The sequence below is a fragment of the Bombina bombina genome, chromosome 11 (genome assembly GCF_027579735.1).
Source record: "Bombina bombina isolate aBomBom1 chromosome 11, aBomBom1.pri, whole genome shotgun sequence".
In the NCBI taxonomy this organism is placed as follows: Eukaryota; Metazoa; Chordata; class Amphibia; order Anura; family Bombinatoridae; genus Bombina; species Bombina bombina.
The window spans coordinates 167269881-167293788 of record NC_069509.1 but is presented as its reverse complement, the minus strand read 5'-3'; the positions used below and the strand labels follow the sequence as shown (position 1 = coordinate 167293788).

At 38.3% G+C, this 23908-nt stretch overlaps 1 protein-coding gene across 1 annotated transcript in view; it reads left to right on the top strand.

Annotated features, from left to right (window-relative positions):
• The window catches only part of LOC128641826 (uromodulin-like), a 76760-nt gene that overhangs the window by 4752 nt on the left and 48100 nt on the right, over positions 1-23908 (top strand). Inside the window, exons 2-4 of the mRNA XM_053694373.1 lie at positions 3632-3787; positions 11801-12039; positions 13392-13514. Of these exons, the coding sequence (XP_053550348.1) occupies positions 3673-3787; positions 11801-12039; positions 13392-13514 (477 nt within the window). The 5' untranslated portion in view covers positions 3632-3672. The remainder of the gene's footprint in view (positions 1-3631; positions 3788-11800; positions 12040-13391; positions 13515-23908) is intronic.

The window sequence follows — 23908 nt, the reverse complement described above, 5'->3', positions numbered from 1 at the left end:
AGAGAACACTGAGCTCACCTTTACACCCCAGCCTCCCAACAGTTAACATTCCTCTCAGTCCTCTGAGTCCTGACAATTTGTAGTCAAGAAATATATAGCCACTAAGGCTAAGCCGCTGCCACAACCGACATCCCTTTCCTCTCCTCCCCAAATTAATTACCGGTCCAGGCTTCAATATACAGTCACGGGCAGGGCAGGCACCAGGCACGACGCGCTAGAGACAGTCCTCAGGCTCAGGCTCTTCCCCCACTTATTGCTCCCTCAGTCCCTCCTGACCTGCGCGCTGGGAGTGGGAGGAGTTAGGACCCGCCTGCGCCGTGCTAGTGGTGTAAACTGTAGAGTCGGATAAACAGTAGATTACATTTACACACACTTACAGGAGGCGCCGGCGGCACAGACTGAGACTCACAGACCGTGGCGACTCAGACGACACTGACAAAGTGACAAACAATGGAAGTTCACACTTGCATTGATTGAGACTGAGAGTGACTCAAGACAGAACAGCAGGGTTGTTAAAATCGCCGCTGGAGTCTGGGACTGTCACAACAGTCTACTGTCTGGTGGAGGCTTTTGCGCCCCCTATAATTTTGCGCCCGGGGCAACCGCCCCTGTGGCCCCCCCCACGCTACGCCACTGCCTGATAGTAGTGTCTATTACATGCAGTTATATGACAATTGGTGTATACTGTCTCTTTAAAGAGAAATTCTAATGCAAAAATTAGTAATTTAAAGCATATTAAAAGATAATCCCTTTTAAGAGTTAAAACACATAGGTAAAGTTCTGTAAAAGCACCACAAGCATTGCAGCTGCTTAGCAGAACACGACCTGTGACCCAATCAAGAGCAGTAAGTGCAAGATCCGCCATTAACTGGCCATGTTCTGCTTGGGAGAGGCAATGCTTCCAAAAGCAACTTTACCTATGTGTTTTTTGCAGGGTTAAACACAACGGGTCAATTATAATCATTTAGAAAAATGTATCTAATGATTATCAAATTATTTATCTACAAAAATCCAAATAGATGCAACAGTTTTAAATTATGACATTGCCATGCTTAACACGAGGAAGTCCCTTTTCATTAGATCACATTCAAAATTGTTGATAAATATCTACATTTTTTTAAAGCCATTTTTGACTTTTTTAAATTCTGCAACTATGAGTAGCTGATAAAGCCCCAGACGGCATATTACCAGCTAATATCTGCTTAATCAGTTATATAAATATAGCACTTTTACACTAATTAAAGGAATAGGAACGTCAAAATTAAACTTGCAAGATTCAGATAGATCATTTCTTTTTAAGATACTTTTAAACTCACTTCTATTTTGTTCTCTTGGTATTCCTTGTTGAAAAAGAATATACACATATACTACACTAGTGGGAGCTAGCTGCTGATTGGTGCCTGCACAGATTTGTCTTTTGTGATTGGCTGACTAGATGTGTTCAGATAGCTGCCAGTAAGGCAATGCTGTTCCTTCAGCAAAGGATATCAAGAGAATGAAACAAATTTGATAATAAAAGTAAATTGGAAGTTGTTAAAAATTGTATGTTCTATCTAAATCATGAAATATATTTTGGGGGTTTCCTGTCCCTTTAAAGTAGCACAAACAATAACACAACAAACACACGTATCCACTGCCCCCGTAAAGTTCCTGCTCTAATCCCTAAGAGAGAAGTATACACATATTTCTATTTTTTTGTAAATAAACATGCTGATTGCACATATCACCTTATTAGCATTTTGACAATTTAACAGATTAAAAACAGATTATACTGCTTCTCATCAAAACGAAGGGTCTATACAAGGAAATAAATGGTGGATACCATGTTTAATGGACACAAAAACATTTTATTAATAAGTGCATAGCATGCATCAGCGATAAACACTGCTTTTCAAAGTATATAAATGAGTATATTACTCTAAGGGAGGTTCCCTGCATTTATAAAGGTGAAGGAGAGACAAGCCCAGTGCAAAATAGCACTGCATGACACAAGCGCTTTGTTACACTTTGTTCTTTGTATTTCATATTACTTTACACTTCTGATTTTATACTTTAAGTTTTAAAACATTTAAGCTTTGCACTGTCTATTTTGCTTTTAAATGCATTTATATTCTGTATAAAGTAGTGTATTTAGGATTGCGATTTTATGAATTTTTTTAATTTAATTTTTCAATTTACAAAAGATAAAAACAAAAAATACATTCACTTTTTTAAATATTACATTCACAAAACCTTATAAATGATGACCATATAATATATGTTTCATGCTACCTACTAGCCCGCATCCTCTCCAACACTGGTAGGAAACGTTTGGGTAAATGCTGTGTAGTCTGGCCGGGGTAAGGTACCATCTAGTAAGAATTTTATAATTTAACCCTTGGATATTAGAGGAGGTTGATGAACTGGCTGTCTTAGAAAATATCTGTAGCCAATCTGTATCTTCTAATTGCTCCCCCGTCTCCTTTCCCCATTTTTGTATATATATATATATATATATATATATATATATATATATATATATATATATATATAAAATTTTTAATGTCCTCTGATGTAGTTAAAAGTGTATAACTAAATGAGATATTACCCTTCATGGGAGTTCCTGCCTGACAGGCTTTTTCAAAGGTTGTTAGTTGTCTTACAAACTTTCCCTTTTCTTGATATACTTCCAAAAAATCATGTAATTGCATATATTTCAGCCAATTCGAATATATCCCGTCCTCAAGATTCAGTAACTCCTTTTGTGGCTTAAGTTTACCATTTACAATAAAATTGTTTAATGATACTGTTTGACCCAGTTTTTGCTGACTCAGACAGTTATGGATGAGGCCCCCTTAAAAATTAAGCGTTGGTAATAATCAGCAATAATGGGGAAGGGGTAGGCGATTTTATGATTTCTGATTATGCTTTGAAAGTTTCTGTAAACTTTAACAAATTAAGATCATACTTTCTATATTTCTGTGTAATATTTACTAATTACTTTGCACTTTGTATTTGTTCTACGTGAAATAAGCCTGACAGCTTCAGAAAGTGGGAGGGACAGGGAAGTTCTCAGGGTGTGTCTGAATCTCTCATATTTCTCGTAATATTCTCCAAGCAGGTTTAATTTATCTCGCCAGCTGTATGCAGGCAAAGTTTGCTCAAAATACATTTATCTAACTATCAGAAAAGTGATGTGTACTAAACTAGAGGCCAATGCAGGTTAAACTGTAGTAAAAACTTTCAGTTTAATTTGTATTTACTGCAAACTGAGACTTAATATCAGTACCAAGTGCTCCTGTGTTAACTTAACTCTCTCCTGCGAGGTTCTGTATTCCAGAAAGCTTCATTACTTTTTATGGGAGGCAGCCCTTATCTCTCTGAAATTTCCAGGATCCACCCAATATTTTTAGATAATTCATTAAGTTTAGCCCATTTAGTTTATACTATAATTACTCTCCAAGTTAAAAAATATTTGATCATAGGACCCCTTTGATCATAGAGCCTATTTTACCTCATTTGTGTATTTCACAGAAATTAGCTCACCTGTAATATATTACTCTGAACATGCTAAAAACACTGAAATACCTGTACAATTTTTATCTGATCATGAGAGATTACCTAACTTATTATACTCTTTTTTCCCCTGTAGAGTCTTCATCTTTGACGTATCTGGTGGATACAACTGGTTCCATGTATGATGATTTTCTTCAGCTGAAGCTTGTAAACAGTTGGCTTCTTGATCGAGTAACTGCACGGTTCCCATGTGGTGTGAGGCAATATACTATGGTCGAGTTTAATGACCCAAGTATGGATTCTTCTTGCTAATTTTGCAAATTTTTACTTTTAGTTCAATGTAGAAAGTAAACTTAATTCTAAACTCATTCTTTAAAAAATAGGTAATTTATAGGTGGATTTACTAAAAAATAAAGTCAATTTGCTTCAGGGAGTTTATTTTTATAGGAAATTTTAAAGGGAAAAAGGCAAAAACTGATATATACGGGGGGCGGAGCTAGCCAGCCTAGGAGATGGCTGCTTTCATCTGAGCTCCTGAGCCCTATCCGTGAGAGAGCGTTAAAGGCTAGTGCCATTCAGTTTACTTTGGCTACCCGCAAGCTAATATGTGAGATAGTGACCTATGGAACAAGATAACGGATCACCCGTGGGTCTTTTGAGACCTCTTCATTAGTTTGCTGCACACCAAGACATATAGAGCTGCGCCATCACAGCGGTAACATGGAGAAGCTGTGAGATACACAGAGAAGAACCGCATCAGCCTGAAGTGCTTACCCGACTTCACCTCACAACCGGACTTACCCCTCAACCTGTTCGTCACCAGACGAACATCTATCACTACGGATCCGGAGCGAACATAAACCTCCCGGTGCAGGCCACAGCCTGTGTTGCAGTGAAGTGCGCGCATCGCTTAAGCGCACCTGAACAGACGCACCGACAAGGCCTGAAACCATCTAAAGGGTGAGATCTGTGACACAGGAAACATATATTGTGCAGAAATAAATGTATAAGTCAACCTTATGGTTATATACACCGCTTGATAGCAATACCTTTGGATAGCTTAAACCTCACCTACAGAGATACAAAGCACCATTAATAATACAGTGTAAACTGAACTCAAAAATTATGTTTATGGCTTTACTTGCTTGAGGATGATATCTCCATTTAACTTCTAACTTTAATGTAATAACTAACAGCAAGGATAAAGAGCACAATGAACTTTTTGCCTTCCAACACCTTTTCTAGAGCTTAAAGAAAAGTCGATAAATATACAAGACCCTAGCTAACCCTGGGGGGCTGTCTGTTTGGACTGAGGTTCTATTTCTTACACACACTTCTTTGGGAGTAAATCAATCTGTATGAACTACGTTTACCACACTATCTGACCAACTGTGGGCAGTATATTCACACCTAATAATGTCTCCAAAAAAAGGCAGCAAACCAAGTAAAAACATTAAACAGCTGAAGACACCAGCTCACACTGTCAACAACTTCTTCAAGACCTTGGAAGCTAAGGCTCCTAGCCCCACAGATGCAAACCCACCAGATCAAGCATCATATCACAGCTCCTCAGACTCAGACAGTGATCAGACATCTGAATCTATCACAATTCCTAAAGCACTGTTTAACTCTATCCCTTCTAAAAAAGATTTCTCTACATTAATAACTCAGGTTAAACAGTGCATCAAGGACGAAATATCAGACCTCAAAAAAGATATTTCAGAGATTGGATACAGGGTTGAAACTCTCGAAAATACACAAGATTTACACTCAGAAGCGTTAACTGATTTAAACAACACCATACAGCATCAAGGTGCTACTATCATGGAGTTAGAGGATAAATTAGATGACGCTGAAAATAGAAGCAGACGCCATAATATCCGACTTCGAGGGATCCCAGAAGCTATTTCACCATCAGACCTGGAACAGTACTTACAGGATTTTTTTGGCTTCCTAAAGAAAGAAGAAATACCAATAAAAGTGGACATAGATAGAGCACACAGGGCCCTGCGCCCTAAACCGCAAGTGGGCCAACCACCAAGAGACGTTATCGTCCGCATAACCAACTTTCAAGTGAAAGAAAACCTCATGAAACTAGCCAGAGAGATGCAACCCATAAGATATGAGAACTCAGAGTTACAAATGTATGCAGATCTTTCCCAACGTACTCTCCTCAAAAGAAAGGAACTTAAACCACTCACAGAACTGTTGAGGGATAAGAATATCCCATACCGCTGGGGATTTCCGTTTCACCTGGCTATTATATGGAAAGGCAGGCGGCTAACCTGCACATCAGTTAAAGACATTGCGCTCATATGCAAGGACTTGGATGTTCCTCCCCCTCCAACAGAGGATTTAGCTGCTCATCAAGAAGATCAATCTAAGCGGAGGAAATCCCCAACACCACTTCCTCAAAGAGGGATTTGGCAACAGGCGATCCAAAAGAAAGCACGGAAGTCCGCCATGCCTACATCTCCTGTAATGATGGAAAAAGATTGATAATGGAACTCATTTCATGAATCCCCAATTGACCTTTTTGGTCATGAACTTCCTCATCTTTAAAGGGCACCCTTTAACTGGTGCTGCCTTTTTCTTCAGACTCCTCACTGGACCTAGGGCTTTCCTTCTGCCTCGAAGGCCCTTCATGTGGTATTTATTTTCACCTAAGGTTATCTAATGATGTCTAATGTTATCTAATGTTATTTGATATTATACAGTTGTTTTGCATGCCTTCCTGTATTACTCGACTTGCTAGAGAATGTTGAGTTTATCCACAACACTATTCCAAGACTAGGCATGTCAATGGTTGAATGTTGAGAGTTCTTAGTTTGTTGCTAATTGTCCTTGCAAGGGAAAAAAAAAAAAAAAAAAAAAAAAAAAATCAATCTTTGCCAAGGAATGATGTCTAATAGAGTTTTGTTGCTCTCTCACGGTCGGGAGATTATCTCCTTGTAGAGAAAATGTTACTCATTGAGTATTTGTTTAGTATTGTAAGTTGTCAATATGTTTTTTCTTCCTCTTTTTTCTCTCTTTTTTTTTCCCTCTTTCTCCTCTCTCTTCTCTTCTTCTTCTCTGTACACCAACTGTGCCTACACATCAAACGCAAAATATATCCCAAATCACCAACCAAATTGAGCTTCTATACACTTCCCACACATGAATAGTCATAAACAGCAGGAACTTATTCTTTTTACACAAAATGCTAAGGGCTTAAACTGTCCCAATAAAAGGAGAATGGCTATGTTGGACTTCCATAAACAAGGGGGTCACATCCTATTCCTCCAGGAAACCCATTTTAAGGCTAAAAACTACCCTAAATATTTTTCCTCTAATTATCCAGTACATTATCATAGTACCCACCCAAATAAAAAAATTAACGGAGTTAGTATTCTAATTCATAGATCCATCCCCTTTACCAAAACACAATTAATTTCAGACAAAGAGGGAAGGTACTTGTGTTTAAAGGGCCTCCTTTATGGTAAACCAGTAACTCTAATGAATATCTATGCCCCCAACTCACACCAGGATAAATTTATAGCTACGATAACAGATCTATTAGTTGGAGAAGTTACAGGCTCCCTAATACTAGCAGGAGACATTAATTTTCCACTAGACCCATCGATGGACTGTTCAAACCCAAACAATAGAGTCAAAACTCCAAACCTTATCAATATATGGGGAAATTTGAAATTACTGGGCTTACACGACACCTGGAGATTCTTTAACCCTCAAAAAAGAGATTATACCTTTTTCTCGCATCCTAACCGCAGTTACTCCAGACTGGACTACATTTTTGTAGACCATCTAATCCTCTCTCACACCAAACACTCAGGCATAAAACATACAGCATGGTCAGACCACTCATTAGCTACCTGTGTTATTAATTGGCCCTCAGCTCCATTCCGGTCTTTCCAATGGAGACTAGATGACTCTATGCTCCTAAACCCAAGTCTGATAAAGCAATTTACAAAACATATAAAATCATATTTCTCTTTAAATAACACATCGGATGTTAACACAGCTACTGTTTGGGAAGCACACAAGTGCACCATGAGAGGGGAATTCATCAAAGCCAGAGCACAAATCAATAGGAAAAGTAGGGAAGAGGTAGAAACTATCACCACAGAGTTAGCTGATTTAGACTATGCACATAAAATCAACCCCACAGACAACGCTATCCTTGAACGCATTAAAACAGCTAGAGAGAAACTAAACGCCATCCTCCAAACTAAAGCCCAAAAACAGCAACTTCGTATTCAACAAAATTTTTACAGGGAGGGTAATAAACCGGGGAAAATTTTGGCCAGGGCGCTAAAGAACCAACAGCAGAAAACATATATTCACTCCATTAAATCCACTCAGGATAAGCACATAGAAGATACCAAAAACATAGCAAAAGAATTTAAAGAATTTTACCATAAACTTTACAATCTCTTTCCCGCGAGAGACCCCCAAGCCCATTTCCAACTATGTAATCAATATTTAGACCAAATTCCAATACCACATTTAACCTCAGAACAACGCGAACATCTAGATTCACCTATCCAAGCATCTGAGATACAAGATGCAATAAAACAACTAAAGCAAAACAAAGCCCCAGGACCCGACGGCTTCACGGGCCTATACTATAAAACCTTTGCAAAGCTCCTAATACCACATTTAACGTCCCTTTTTAATTCCATCCCAGAAATACTACAATTCCCAGACAACATGCTACAGGCAAATATATCTGTCTTAGCCAAGCCCGGTAAACCCCCAAATACCCCAGCAAACTTCAGACCGATTTCGTTGCTTAATGTCGACCTAAAAATTTATGCTAAGATCCTAGCCACACGACTCAATCAAATTCTCCCAAAAATCATCCACCAGGACCAGGTCGGCTTTGTGCCACACAGGGAAGCCAAGGACAATACGGTCAAGGTACTCAATTTACTCGAATATATAACACAAAACAAAATCCCATCCATCTTTCTGTCCACAGATGCCGAAAAGGCTTTTGACCGTTTAGATTGGACATACTTGCAGGCAACCTTACAACATTTTCATATACCAAACTCCTTTATCCACAAAATCTTAGCCCTATATACCAACCCTACAGCATGTATAAAAATCAATGGTACACTCTCTGATCCATTTGAGATTCGGAACGGGTCTAGGCAAGGTTGCCCATTATCCCCGCTTCTCTTCATTATGTCCCTAGAGCCACTAGCTATTAAAATTAGACTCAACAACCAAATTAATGGGATAACCATAGATAACCAGACTCACAAACTCGCCATCTTCGCAGATGACTTACTCCTGACATTAACAGAACCCCTTACGTCCACACAAGTGGCTATTTCAGAACTCACGCAATTCGGCACCATATCCAATTTTATGGTAAACCTGTCCAAATCGGAATATCTACCCATTAACCTTTCCCCTTACTCTTTAGATATATTAACTAGGACATGTCCCCTGAAACAACAGAAAAAATATCTAAAATACCTAGGCATACATATATCCCCAGATAAAACAGATTTAAGAAAACACAATTACGGAAAATTAGTAACAGAATTCCAGACTCTCACGTCCAAATGGCTCCCCAAAAATATATCCTGGCTAGGTAGGATCCAGGCGGTAAAAATGACCCTTCTCCCCAAAGCTCTCTACATCTTGCAGACGGTCCCGATCTCGGGTATACAGAAAGACCTCGCTACTATGCAAAAAATTATTAACGACTACATTTGGAGACGTAGGCCACCGCGAATTAATAAAAACACTCTCTTTAAATCCCCCCTGGAAGGAGGACTGGGAGTTCCCCATCTCCTTTCCTATAAACTAGCGATCTCTCTACAGAGAATTTCGGATTGGTGTAGATTTGATGGCCCAAACTCTAGGCGATGGATTCACATTGAAAATGCTCTAGCATCCCCACACAAATTACAAGATATATGCTGGAACCCTGCATGCTTTAATAAGTACACAATCTCTTCTTCTTCAATCACTAACGAAACCTGGTCAGACTGGAGACTAATTAGCAATCCTCCTAATAAAATCTCCTCCAGATATTCACCACTTACCACCTTATTAAATAATCCAGAATTTAACCCAGGAATGTTACCAGAATACCTACATGTCCCTGATCTTCCGCAATCGCTTCCAATACATTCATTGCTAGAAAATTCTAGTAAAATAAAAGATAAAAACCAACTTAGTTTATTGGAACATCCTTTTCTATCTTCCTGGTTTCGCATACATCAGATGAGGCATTACATAATCTCCCATAAATACAAAAAAGATCTGACTCGCCCTCTTACACCCTTTGAGCAATTATGCATAACCAGAGACCCCACAAAAAGGACGATCTCCAAACTTTATAAAATCGTACTATCAAATACATTCCCTCACCCTCCTACATACACCAAAAGATGGGATAAAGAGCATAATACTAACACATCCTTGAAAGTTTGGGCTCGCAGATTTGCGAACTTAACTCACTCAGGCCACTCGGCGCAAGCAAAAGAGACCAACATTAAAATAATGATGAGGTGGTACCTAACCCCAGCTAGAATTAAATATATCTTCAAGAAATCCTCAGGGATGTGCTGGAGGGGCTGCGGACATGAAGGACACATCTCACACATATGGTGGGAATGTAGAAATATTAAAACATTTTGGTCCGGGGTCTTTAAGAACATTAATAAAACCTTGAATACAGATATCTCACCATCCCCAGATATAATAATGCTGAGCCATCCCCCCCCCATTTCCTGCAAAATAAGAAAACATTTGTTTCAGATTCTGCTCAACTCAGCCAATCAGCTGATCCCAAAATTGTGGAAATCCACTCGCATACCCTCGATTTCAGAATGGAAAGATTTAGTCAATAAAAATCTCCTGCTCGAGAGGTTTTACTACCTTAAATTAGGCCAACTTTCACTATTCCAAGACATGGTCTTCCTCTGGGAATCTAATATATATGCAGGTACATAACTTTTGATTTAGATAAAGGGATATGTACACATTAAATTCTCTCTTGCCCTCTGCACAAATACCTAACTTGTAATTAAAACAGTCAGTGGTGGGTACAGTTGGTGACTTAATCTAATCTATCTTTCTTTCTTTTCTTACCATTTCTACCTCGTGTAAGTAAGGCCCATTGCGGGCGGGTAGCCAATTGCAATTTCAACTATGAGCAGTTTGTGGGGGGAGTCCCACTCCCGGATGCCCAATAATTAAAACATCCTGAGGGCATGATTAGTCTGTTCAATCTTTTCCTTTTCAATTAGAACTCTCAGTACCCATAGCACATATGTGAAGGAATAAGGAAACAAACGGGACATTTGGGGGGGATGCTTTTCCCTACGTATCATGTCACTTGTTGCTACCTGTATGTTATATTGAATGGTGAAATGTAAAAATGGTTTCTTTTCTATATCTTTTATTGTCTTTTATTGTTATATTTTTACAAAATAAATAAAGATGAATATTAAAAAAAAACAAAAAAAAAACTGATATATACATCGGGGCATTTCAGTTTTGAACAGAAACATTTTTGCAATATACGTCTATTAGTAAAGATGCTTCTGGTAAAATGTATTACTGTTTCAGTGGTATAGGCGCATATGCTAAGCGTGACTAAATCATCAGAATTCGAACACCATGTATGTTCAGAGAGCTTGTGGTGTTGTTTTGGTGAAGACAAGGGCTAGATTACACGTTGACTAGAAGGGCTAGATTACAAGTTGACTAAAAGGGCTAAATTTCAAGTTGAGCACATATTTGTGCTTCCCCAAACCCATAATCTCAGCTCAGTTTTGTTATTTCCGTGCGTGCTACTGAGAATGAGTTTACGGTTGGAAAGTGCAAATATTGCTCCCTTGCAATGACATTGTTAATTTCAAAAGCACGCTCGATCGCGGTTTAAAGGGACACTCAAGTCAAAATTAACTTTTATGATTCAGAAAGAGCATGCAGTTTTAGGACACTTTCTAATTTACTTGGAAATTAACTCATCAAATTTTGTACAGTCTTTTATATGCACACTTTCTGGGGAACAATATCCCACTGAGCATGTGCACAAGCTCACAAGGAATACGTGTACTAGTCTGATTGGCTGATGTACATCACATGATACAGGGTTGCAGAAAATGGAAGAAAAAAATACATTTGTCAGAAAAAAATCTAATGCTTATTTGAAATTAAGAGTAGGTGTTAAATACATACATATTTATGTATATATTCATATATATACAAATTACAGAAAACTTTCTTTGTTTTGATACAGTCTATTGACAATATTTTTTTAATTTTTGTTTTGTAGCTGTTGGACCTGTGAAAGTAACAAACTCAAAAACAGAGTTTGGCCATTTCTTCAATAGTCTGGTAGCTTCAGGAGGTGGAGATTGTCCAGAGTTGGCACTGGAAGGTCTTGAGCTGGCATTGAATAATTCGCCCTCCAACTCTTTCATTCTAGTTCTTACAGATGCGTCTGCAAAAGATTATAATGACATTGCCTTGTTAAATAACATAAGATCACTCATCAATACCACAAAGTCTCAGGTAAGAGACACTTCAAATAGTCTTTCTTTTATGGACATTGGTTTTTACAAATTCAGCAATGTGTTTCTATACAAGGAGACTTTTGATGCAATATGCAAAGAAAAGCACAAAAATAGCTGTTAATCCTTTATATTTGCTAACAAAAAATGTAAAGAAATACTGTTATAAATACAGCAGGATTATCAATCAAATCATAAACCGGTTAATCTTTCAACTTGGCAAAGCATCAAAGTAGTAACTAAATCCTATCAGTCTTGTGATCTGATAGTTCTTATTAACATGCAGCATTTCATATCATGTTGGCTATTTTAGTGGTATTGACACATAGCTTGAGGTAATACTGCTCTAGAATTGCTTTAAATAAAAGCGGTGTAGGCTTAGAGTTTATGGCTAAAACAACTTGTCTTCTGGATAACTTTCACCACTGCAAGGTGGATCTCCAAAGGTTCCTCTTTAAAACTCATCTATCTATCTGTCTGCCAAAGCCAAATAAGGTTGATTCAAAATGAGTGATGATACCAGTCAACATTACTTTTTCTGTACAAACAAGTTTACTGTTTTTCTAGAGAAACTTACTTGAATTGAGTTGGGCAGTCTGAGTTGGTTGTAATTAGTTATTTTCACCTGGCATGCCCTTAGTAAATATCTAACAATAGCTGATTTTAAGTTGTCAGTTTCATCCAACTTTAAAGAACTCACCTGATCCAATGTCAAACCCCTGTGATTTTACTGAAATAGTTCAACATTGCTGAAAATAAGGGTATCATTGCTACATGAGTATTTTAATATTACATTGATACTATCATAGAGATACCCAAGATCTTAATCCATTGTAGTATACATATTTATTAGTGGAATATAACCTTCATTTGCATTTATTCTGAAAGGGGCATGAATCCCAAATATTTTATTTCATGATTCGGATAGAGCATACACTTTTAAACAACTCCTCAATTTACTTATATTATCAAATATGTGTCATTCTCTATGTATCCTTTGTTCAAATAGTAGCATTGTACTACTATGAGCTAGCGGAATAAAATGGGGGAGCCAGTTAAAAGAGGCATATATGTGCAGCCACTAATCAATGGCTAGATCCCATTAGTGCATTGCTGTTCCTGAGCCTACCTAGGTATGCTATTAAACAAAGTATATCAAGAGAACAAAGCAAACTAGATAATAGAAGTAAATTAGAATGATGTTTAAAAATCACATCCTCTATCTGCATCAGTTATGTCAATAAGGGACACAACTGATGCAGTCCATTTTGTCCAGTAGATCTTCTGTAATTCAGTTGAGAACTTCCTCTAAATTCTTCACCGATATTTATGTTGTGCTTTGCATCTTTTCAGGTGTTCTTTTTGATTACTGGACTGTGTATGGGATTGAGTGATCCGCAGTTCCTGGTTTACAGGGATATTGCTTTACAGAGTTTTGGACATGTTTTTCAAGTGGATCTTTTTGATTTGGGTAAAGTAAGTATCATCCTCTTTCTTGCTCATGTAATGGAAATGTCCAACATTTAATACAAATGTGAGGTTTGGGAAACCCTACTGATTGTGTAAGAAGATTCATGTTTTAAATTTCAAAAAAAGTATTATTCATTTAACTAACCAAATGATTAAAATAAACCTGTCACACTTGGTGTTGGGTCTGGGGAGTGAAGCTCATTCGCAGAGGCATATTCAGTTACAGGCTCTAGTTTATTCACTGGGGCTAATGTAGCCTTCTTACTTTTAGGCATAATGACAGATTAGGAATACAGGAGCTGGTATCACAGCACGGGAACTTGGCAGTTCAGGCAAGCAAGAGGTTAACACAGGTCTTGGCAGTTCAGGCAAGCAAGAGGTTAACACAGGTCCTGGCAGTTCAGGCAAGCAAGAGGTTAACACAGGTCCTGGCAGTTCAGGCAAGCAAGAGGTTAACACAGGTCCTGGCAGTTCAGGCAAGCAAGAGGTTAACACAGGTCCTGGCAGTTCAGGCAAGCAAGAGGTTAACACAGACCTTGGCAATTCAGGCAAGCAAGAGGTTAACACAGACCTTGGCAGTTTAGGCAAGCAAGAGGTTAACACAGACCTTGGCAGTTTAGGCAAGCAAGAGGTTAACACAGACCTTGGCAGTTCAGGCAAGCAAGAGGTTAACACAGACCTTGGCAGTTCAGGCAGGCAGAGGTTAGAAAACAGGCAAGGAAGAAAATCCAGCAGGTAAGTTAAACTCAGGCTTCAAGGCAAAAGGGTTCTTCTTTCACAAACAACAGCATAGACTCAATGTCAGGGCAAAGACTGATTACCCAGGCAGGTTTAAATAGTCTGTTGGTAATTGCACATTACCAACAGCTGACATGAGGTGGAGCCAGAGAGCCTGAGAGAGAAAGCAGAAAACAAAAAGGAATGCATCCACAACTAGAAGTCCGCTGGTGGCTCAGTGGTAAGTCAATGGGATACAACCAGAGTTTAAAACCCCATGTGGGCATGACAAAACCTTTCCTAATAAAAAAAAGACCACCTCTTCAGTAATATGCAGAAGAGACAAATTAATCAAATTCATAAGATTATTTGAATAGCAATTGTAAGTAAACCTTTCTTTGTATCAGGTTCCTAACTGCAGAGTTTAAATAAATTATATTTGTTTCACAACTGGAGTACAGGCTATTATATCAGCATAGACTGTATTTACTCAGAGTGATTTTTATAACGAAGGGCAGTAAGACTTTATATGGTTATATATTATTGTTATACCATATAAGTAATAAGAGACTGAAAATAAGTATTAGTATTAATAACAACTTTTGTCATTTAGTATAGTTCAAGCCCATATAAGAGAGGTAGAGTTCTTTGTAATAAGCACTGAAGCGTGGGAGATATGAGACACACAAACTGCAGGTGCTGACAGGGGCGTGACCTGCTGCGAGACACAGCACACTGAATAATGTTTGCAGCGTGGATATCTGAACACAGACCAGTGAGTGTATTGAGAGCTGTGAGACACGCTGAGTTGCGAGGAGCTGTCTGACACGCTGAGATATGTGAAGCTGTGTGACGTCACAGAAAGTCCGTTACTGTCCGGTATGGGAATGAATCAAAGAATGGTTATAACATTATCATGAAACATACTTTGCAAATGTTAGTAGTATTTCAGAGACAAAGTCAGTTTAGAAATGTTCAAGAGAAAACATGACATTTGAAACTAGCCGTTAGTTTAAGCTTCCAAAGTAAAGTAGAAGTGATACAAATACCGTAGCGGTAGTAAGTAGAATCCTTCTGTTGGTAATTAAGTAGCAATTCCTGTAGAGATGTAGAGTTGAAATTATATTAATATTTCTTGGAATAGTAAACTTCAGGATGAAATGAGACTAGTTGTTATCAGTCCTTAATGAGACCAAACTGCAGCTGGTATTTGTAATCCAAAAGTTGAAGTAGTAAAAGTAAATCTTCTCTTGATATGAATGTAGCTTATAAGAAACAGAGCACTGGTTTTAGCAAACAATACTCAACAACTAAGCACTTGTTTGGGGCGTGGTGATGCCTTAAGTACAGGTGAGGAAGGTGAGTTGAAGCAAAAGGTAAAAGCAGGACTGGAATCCTTACAGATCCCCCCCCTCAAGCAAGCCGACCACGGGTTGGAATTTAGGTCTACTTGGATAGCGTCTATGGAAACGAGCAATAAGCTTCGGAGCATTAATGTGTGCATGAGGTTCCCAAGTGTCATCCTCTGGGGCGAAGCCCTTCCATCGGACCAGATACTGTAACTCTCCATTATAATGTCTTGAGTCCAAGAGATCATAAACTTCATAGACATCAGTGCCCAATTGTATAGGAGAAGGGGGTAAAAGAGGTGCATCAGGCTTATCTCCTAAGTAGGGTTTCAATAATGATACATGGAAAGTTGGGTGGATGGGTAAAGAATCAGGTATTGGACTATGAAATGTAAATTGTTTCCATCTGATACAAAGTAACAATACAAAAGTAGGAAACAATATAATATCTGAGAAATTTCTTATGACTACTTAGCATCAGAATTAAGGTGGAAATTAAAAGATAATTGATTCAAGGTGAAAAAGAAAAACCTAGGTGGAATCTTTTAGAGAAATATACAAAAGTGTTTTTTTGATGCAGTAAATTTTACTTGTTCTTAAACTACAAAGGGAGACGTCCCACAATCTATTCTAAATGTTATATACATGTTTTATATTATTTTAATAAATATATTTTTGATAAAATATATATCAGTTTCCAGAATTTTCTCATTTAGCTTCTAGCGCTCCCAAACTACTATTGATTTTTTGTTATTGTGTATTATTTAACGGTAATTATAGGGAAAATTACTTGTGAGGGAGCTTTGGGGAATAATACCGGGCGCTGCTCTTTATAAACTTATATTTAAAGAATCAGGTAGGTCAAGCCGGACGGCATTTTCATTGATGATGTGTAGAATTTTGAATGGGTCAAGGAACAACCCAGCCAATTTTTTACTTGGTAAGTGCATTTTAATATTTTTGGAAGATAACCAAACATAGTCCCCAATGGAATATTTCGGAGAAGCTCTACGTCGTAGATCATAAAAATTTTTCTGAGAAGCCTGAGCATGTTTGATGTTATCACGTAAGTGTAGGAAATTTTCAGCTATGTTTTGTGTCAACACATCAACAGATGGTGAATCATGTGTAGAGGTCGTTTGGATAGTGAATCTTGGGTTAAATCCATAGTTGGCAAAAAAGGGAGAGTAATTTGTAGTGCTGTTAATGGTATTATTATAGGCAAATTCAGCCATAGAGAGGAAAGAAGTCCATTTATTTTGATGATATGAGCAATAGCAACGTTGATATTGCTCAAGCCACTGATTGAGTCTCTCAGTTTGGCCATTAGTCTGAGGATGGAAGGCTGTGCTTAACCTTTTATCAATTTGGAGTGCTTTAGTGAGTGCTTTCCAGAAGCGTGAAGTGAACTGGGTTCCTCTATCAGTAGCTAAAATGGAGGGTAACCCGTGGTATCGTACAATGTGGTTTAGAAATAAGTATGCTGTTTCAATGGAAGTGGGTAACTTGTGATAAGGAATAAAATGTGCCATTTTAGTAAAATGATCTGTAACAACTAAAATGGTAGTTTGTCCTGAACTAGGTGGTAAATCAACTATAAAATCCATTCCCAAATGAGACCAAGGAGATTCTGGTACTTCCAGAGGAATCAAATAGCCGTAGGGAGGTCTCCTTTCTGGTTTCGATACTGTACAAGTTGTACAATGTTGTATATATTCCTTTATACTGGTTTTCATCGATGGCCACCAATAACTTCTGGTGATAAGCTCATAAGTATGTTTGATACCTGGATGACCAATTAGTGGAGGGTCATGATGTTCTTTGATTATTTTCTGTCTGAAACGTTCTGGAATATATAGTCTAGAACCATGAAAGTAAAAACCATTCTGGAGGCTTAGACTATCTAATAGGGTTTGGTCTTCTGATGATAGATCAGATTGGTATTCCTTATCCTGTTGAGATAGGATAGCAAGGAAATGAGTAGAGGGAAGAATGCTAGTAGGAGAGTCTTCTTGTACAGGTCTTGAATCTCGTCGAGAGAGTGCATCTGCCTTCCCATTTTTTGATCCCGGCCTATACATGATTTGAAAATGGAAACGACTAAAGTAGAGACTCCATCTCACTTGACGTCCAGATAAAGTTTTGTTATTTTGTAGATATTCCAAATTCCGATGATCAGTGTAAATCACTATAGGTAGTGAGGTACCTTCAAGAAGATGTCTCCAGAATTCAAAGGCTCTTTTAATGGCTAAAAGTTCCTTGTCCCCAATGGAATAGTTGATCTCTGCTGAAGTCATAATTTTTTAATAGAACCCAACTGGGTATAGAGGTTCTTTAGGAGACTGTCTTTGGGAGAGGACAGCGCCAAGAGCATAATCTGAAGAGTCCACCTCTAGGATATATTGAAGGTTTGGATCAGGATATTTCAGAATGGGAGCAGATGAAAAAGAATTCTTCAGAAAGCTGAAAGCATCATCCTGTTCTTTGGTCCACTAGAAAGTGCAGTTAGCACTAGTTAATTTAGTCAGAGGTTTCGCTATTTTTGAGAAATTGCGAATGAACTTTCTGTAATAGTTACTGAAGCCAAGACATTTTTGTAGTTCTTTCCTTGTTGAAGGTGTGGGCCAGGATTTTACTGCTTCCACTTTGTTATCTTGCATTTGTATCCCATTCGGGCTGATGGAGTAGCCCAGGAACTCTATTTTGTTGGTGTGAAAAATACATTTTTCCAATTTGGCGTAGAGCCGATGGACTTGGAGTCTTGCTAAAACCCAACTAACATGTTTGATATGTTCTTCTAGATTTGTGGAGTAGATTAGAATGTCATCTAGGTAGACTATAACACATGTGTCAAGAAGATCATGGAAAATGTCATTAATAAAGAACTGGAAAGTTGCGGGTGCGTTGGTTAAGCCAAAGGGCATAACTAGATATTCAAACAACCCATACCTAGTTCTAAAAGCGGTAAGCCACTCATCCCCCTCTCGGATACGCACTAAATTGTACGCCCCTCTTAAATCTAATTTATTAAAAATCTGAGCATGCCTGAGTCTTTCTATGAGTTCAGGAATGAGGGGGAGGGGGTATCGTTTTTTTATGGTGATTTTGTTCAATTGTCTGAAATCAATGATAGGCTGAAGAGATTGGTCTTTGTTCCGCACAAAAAACATTCCTGTACCAGCAGGAGAAACCGAAGGACGGATAAACCCTTTCTTTAGATTTTCATCTAGGTAAGTCTTTAGATGATCCAATTCTGGTTGGCAGAGTGGGTATAAATGTCCGATGGGTGGTGTGGTTCCAGGTTTCAATTCGATAGGGCAGTCATAGATTCTGTGTGGGGGAAGGGTGTCTGCTTCCTTCTTACTGAAGACTTCAGAGAACTGCTTGTATATTTCTGGTATCAGAGTCTCTGATGCGGAGGATAAACTGTGAAAAAAGGTTCTATGACAAGTCTGTTGGCAAAATTCAGAATTTAATTGAACATTTAAAGATTTCCAATTAATATCTGGTTTGTGTAGCTGTAACCAAGCTAGCCCAAGTACTATAGGGAATAATGGAGAAGTGATTACATCAAAGGTGAGATGTTCATGATGTGTTTTTAATGTGGTGACAGAGAGCAGGATGGTGTGATGTGTAATGGGCCCTGATGATATCTCAGACCCATCAACCACACGAAGGAAAATAGGAGACAACTTTTTGATCAATGGTATTTTATTTTTTGAAACCAGAGAACTGTCAATGTAGTTTCCTTGTGCTCCTGTATCCAAGATGGCTGGAATGGTCACTTGCTTATTTGCCCACTGTAGAGAGAGAAGTAAAGAACAATGAAGAGGGTTGTTATGCTTTAACTGGATAGAAAGATTGGTATGGTACTTACTCTTCTTGTTCTGTGGCAAAGAGGGGCAGTCCTTTAAAGTATGAGATGAGGATGCACAATACATGCAGAGGCCTCTAGTCTTCCTTCTGATGCATTCTTCAGGAGTTAGAGGTCCTCTAATAAAACTTATATCCATTGCTTCAGCACCAGTTGAACCAGTATGAGAACTGTTAGAAGTGGGATGGTTTAGAACCTTATCCTTCTTGTAAACAATTTCAGGGTATTGACGTACAAATCTTCTTTCACGTAATCTCCTATCAATTTGCCTGCTGAGTTTCATAAGGCCTTCCAATGTTTCAGGCAACTCAGTTCGGGCTAATTCATCTTTTACTGCGTCAGAGAGTCCAAGCCTGAACTGGTTTTTTAGGGCAATGGCGTTCCATTGAGAGTCAATAGAATATTGCTTGAATTCTGTTATGTAACTTTCAACAGGTTTGATACCTTGTTTTAGGTTCCTCATCTTTTTCTCAGCAGTATACTGTAGGTTAGAATCATAGTATAATTCATCCATGATATCCAGAAAAGATGAAAAAGATGAGAGAACTGGATTATTTGTCTCAAAGAGAGTGTCTGCCCAAATGCGAGGTTCACCTCTTAAATAACTTATCATTGTAAGGACTTAACCCTATCATTTGGGTATGTTCTAGGTTTAAGGGTGAAATTAAGCAGACAAGCATTTTTAAATTGACGGTATAAATTCCTATCTCCATTGAAAAAATCTGGAGGTGCAATAAATGGTTCTGACAGATTGTCAGGGAGGCTCTGTTTGGTAGAGACAGTGTCTTTAATGACTTTTCTTAAAGTTTCATTTTCTAATTGTAACTCTCTAAAGGCTTGACTAAGTTGATCAACTCTTTGTGTTAAATTATAAACAATTTGATGAAGCTCTGCTGGATCCATTATATATGGCTTAGTTGTTATATCAGGTTCCTTGCTTATTTGAATCACAACTGCAGAGTTTAAATAAATTATATTTGTTTCACAACTGGAGTACAGGCTATTATATCAGCATAGACTGTATTTACTCAGAGTGATTTTTATAAGGAAATGCAGTAAGACTTTGTATGGTTAAATATTATTGTTATACCATATAAGTAAATAAGAGACTGAAATTAAGTATTAGTATTAATAACAACTTTTGTCATTTAGTATAGTTCAAGCCCATATAAGAGAGGTAGAGTTCTTTGCAATAAGCACTGAAGCGTGGGAGATATGAAACTCACAAACTGCAGGTGCTGACAGGGGCGTGACCTGCTGCAAGACACAGCACACTGAATAATGTTTGCAGCATGGATATCTGAACACAGACCAGTGAGTGTATTGAGAGCTGTGAGACACGCTGAGTTGCGAGGAGCTGTCTGACACGCTGAGATATGTGAAGCTGTGTGACGTCACAGAAAGTCCGTTACTGTCCGGTATGGGAATGAATCAAAGAATGGTTATAACATTATCATGAAACATACTTTGCAAATGTTAGTAGTATTTCAGAGACAAAGTCAGTTTAGAAATGTTCAAGAGAAAACATGACATTTGAAACTAGCCGTTAGTTTAGGCTTCCAAAGTAAAGTAGAAGTGATACAAATACCGTAGCGGTAGTAAGTAGAATCCTTCTGTTGGTAATTAAGTAGCAATTCCTGTAGAGATGTAGGGGTCGATCCGATATAAAGCGTCGCCCGCAAAAGCCGGCGACACCAATATTTGCGCGGATTTGGTATCACATATACGGCGTAACCTAGAAGTTACGCGCGTATATTTCTGCTGTCGCCCGCAGTTTTTTGGGCCATAGGCAGGTATACCAAACCCGCGCAGTTTGGTATCCAATATGCAGCGTAAGGACTTACGTGGCGAAAATGGAGAAAACTTACTCCATTTTCACCTCGCCACAAAAAGCAGCCGTAAGAAGCCTTACGCTGACTATTGGAGCCCCGTAACTCCCTAAACTAGCTAGAAAATAAACCTAACACCTAACGCATGCGCAATGTCTATCTCCCTGTCAACCGCGATCTGCTAAAATAAACCTAACACCTAACGCATGCGCAATGTCTATCTACCTGTCAACCGCGATCCCCCCCCCCCCCCCCGAAATCCCTAATAAAGTTATTACCCCCTAAACCGCCGCTCCCGGACCCCGCCGCCATCTACATAAACTAACCCCCTACTGTGAGCCTCTAAAACCGCCGCCATCTACCTTATCTATCCCCTAATCTGACCCCTTACACCGCCGCCACCTATATAAAAATGATTAACCCCTAATGTAAGCCCCTTACACCGCCGCCATCTCTATTAAAATGATTAACCCCTAATTTAATCTACCTACCCCGCCGCCAGCTATATTATCTATATTAACCCTAAGTATATTATAGTTAATATAGGTATTACATTATATATATTAACTATATTAACCCTAATTATATTAGGGTTAATATAGTTAATATAGTTACTATAGTATTTATATTAACTATATTAACTCTATCTAACCCTAACTAAATTTATATTAAATTAATCTAATTCATTTATAAACTAAAATGTTCCTATTTAAATCTAAATACTTACCTATAAAATAAACCCTAAGATAGCTACAATATAATTAATAATTACATTGTAGCTATGTTAGGGTTAATATTTATTTTACAGGTAAATTGTTAATTATTTTAACTAGGTATAATAGATATTAAATAGTTATTAACTATTTAATATCTACCTAGTTAAAATAATTACCCAATTACCTGTAAAATAAATCCTAACCTAAGTTACAAATACACCTACACTATCAATAAATTAAATAAACTACTAACATCTATCTAAAAATACAATTAAATTAACTAAACTAAATTACAAAAAAAAACAAACACTAAATTACAAAAAATAAAAAAAAGATTACAAGATATTTAAGCTAATTACACCTATTCTAAGCCCCCTAATAAAATAATAAACCCCCAAAATAAAAAAAATTCCCTGCCCTATTCTAAATTCAACAAATTTCAAAGCTCTTTACCTTACCAGCCCTTAAAAGGGCCTTTTGTGGGGCATGCCCCAAAGAATTCAGCTCTTTTGCATACAAGAAATACAATACCCCCCCCCCCCATTACAACCCACCACCCACATACCCCTATTCTAAACCCACCCAAACCCCCCTTAAAAAAGCCTAACACTACCCCCCTGAAGATCTCCCTACCTTGTCTTCACCACACCGGGCCGAACTCCTGATCCGATCCGGGCGATGTCTTCCTCCAAGCGGCAAAGAAGAATTCTTCCTCCGGCGACGTCTTCCTCCAAGCGGCAGCAAAGTCTTCATTCTTCCGGCGGCATCTTCAATCTTCTTTCTTCGCTCCGCCGCCGCGGAGCATCCATCCCGGCCGACTGCTGAACTTGGAATGATGTACCTTTAAATGACGTCATCCAAGATGGCGTCCGCCGAATTCCGATTGGCTGATAGGATTCTATCAGCCAATCGGAATTAAGTTAAAAAAATCTGATTGGCTGATTGAATCAGCCAATCAGATTCAAGTTCAATCCGATTGGCTGATCCAATCAGCCAATCAGATTGAGCTCGCATTCTATTGGCTGATCGGAACAGCCAATAGAATGCAAGCTCAATCTGATTGGCTGATTGGATCAGCCAATCGGATTGAACTTGAATCTGATTGGCTGATTCAATCAGCCAATCAGATTTTTTTAACTTAATTCCGATTGGCTGATAGAATCCTATCAGCCAATCGGAATTCGGCGGACGCCATCTTGGATGACGTCATTTAAAGGTACATCATTCCAAGTTCAGCAGTCGGCCGGGATGGATGCTCCACGGCGGCAGAGCGAAGAAAGAAGATTGAAGATGCCGCCGGAAGAATGAAGACTTTGCTGCCGCTTGGAGGAAGACGTCGCCGGAGGAAGAATTCTTCTTTGCCGCTTGGAGGAAGACATCGCCCAGATCGGATCAGGAGTTCGGCCCGGTGTGGTGAAGACAAGGTAGGGAGATCTTCAGGGGGGTAGTGTTAGGCTTTTTTAAGGGGGGTTTGGGTGGGTTTAGAATAGGGGTATGTGGGTGGTGGGTTGTAATGGGGGGGGGGGTATTGTATTTCTTGTATGCAAAAGAGCTGAATTCTTTGGGGCATGCCCCACAAAAGGCCCTTTTAAGGGCTGGTAAGGTAAAGAGCTTTGAAATTTGTTGAATTTAGAATAGGACAGGGAATTTTTTTTATTTTGGGGGTTTATTATTTTATTAGGGGGCTTAGAATAGGTGTAATTAGCTTAAATATCTTGTAATCTTTTTTTTATTTTTTGTAATTTAGTGTTTGTTTTTTTTTGTAATTTAGTTTAGTTAATTTAATTGTATTTTTAGATAGATGTTTGTAGTTTATTTAATTTATTGATAGTGTAGGTGTATTTGTAACTTAGGTTAGGATTTATTTTACAGGTAATTGGGTAATTATTTTAACTAGGTAGATATTAAATAGTTA